We start from the raw sequence: 1,204 nt of genomic DNA on the forward strand, positions 1-1,204 counted from the left end.
ATAAGAGAGTTATATGATAAAACATTAAACCATAAGGGAGTTATATGGTAACATATAAAATCATACACGGTTAGTTTGTCATGTATATTATATTTATATATTTTAACTTCAGTCATTTTAATTTTTAAACAAGGGTAATTTCAACATTTTTAAGGGTTTCGTTACTTATGATCATTTCTGTTATTTTGACATTTTAATCCAAATCATGAGGGGATTATGTATAGATTTTGAAACCATAGGGGGTTATGTATAAAAACACTAAACCATGGGGGTAAAATGTAATTTGCCCTAAGGCAATTTTAAAATGGATCAAGTTTGTGCTGCAGTGTCTTAGATCTGTCCTCATTTTGTCACGGCAAAGTATGAAAGGATTTGTAGTTAAGATGATAAACGATAAGAATATGCAAAAAGGTCAAAAGACATTTGCATATTTTCCATATTTATTTATATTTCTCTTGCGCCAACCTAAAAGCACCTGCAAAGCCCTGACATTTATATTTCTCATAGCAATATGAACAGCCGTTTCTCCTCGAATTGTCAAATCTTGAATGGATTCTGGGCAAGCCAGTAGAAGATCGGCCAAAAGCTCAGCATCACCCACTTCAGCTACATAGTGCAAAGGCGTAAACCCCTCTCTTCCTTTGGTGCGAACGAGCTCAGGATCATGCTTAATGAGCCATTTTACTGTTCTATTTTTTCCTCTTCGAAGTGCCAAGTCCAGTGGACTATACCCGTCCGGGTTGAGCTTCGTGCGGAATGATGGCTTTAACCTTAGGATTTCAATGGCAAAGTGGGTGGAGCCAGCAGCTGCTGCTATGTGTGCAGGCGTATCCACAAATGATGGCTCATCATATTTATCCAAAAGGGTTGGATCCTGCCGGAGTGATTCATACAAGGCGTTTATGTCTCCTGATTGAGCTGCCTTATCCAGGATCTGCTCCATAACTTGCTAAGAAACTTAATTCAGCAAATTTTCACCACATATTTATAAACCAATTACACTTGTAGAACTTATACTTAATCGCCCTAGCTAAGAACCTGCTTGGAAGGTTCACTGACATTCCTTGGCATTTTACACAATCCAATCCAATATTTCTTTTCTTTTTTTTTTGTCCAAGTCTTACCTAGCTAATCGAATATTTACATTGTTGTACCTAATCCTATGTCTCAGCAATTGTCTCTAGTCTTGGCTCTATTCTGGGGC

The 1,204-nt window shown here is 37.3% G+C and overlaps 1 protein-coding gene across 1 annotated transcript; it reads right to left on the reverse strand.

The window, feature by feature from the left end:
• Positions 1 to 389: 389 nt before the first annotated feature.
• Positions 390 to 996, reverse strand: LOC113694605 (ankyrin repeat-containing protein At5g02620-like). The gene has a single exon (XM_027213451.2). It carries the CDS (start codon positions 941 to 943, stop codon positions 413 to 415), a length of 531 nt encoding a protein of 176 aa, XP_027069252.2. The 5' UTR covers positions 944 to 996; the 3' UTR covers positions 390 to 412.
• Between the last annotated feature and the right edge of the window lie 208 nt (positions 997 to 1,204).

This window comes from Coffea arabica, chromosome 1e, assembly GCF_036785885.1.
Source record: "Coffea arabica cultivar ET-39 chromosome 1e, Coffea Arabica ET-39 HiFi, whole genome shotgun sequence".
NCBI classification, from domain to species: Eukaryota; Viridiplantae; Streptophyta; class Magnoliopsida; order Gentianales; family Rubiaceae; genus Coffea; species Coffea arabica.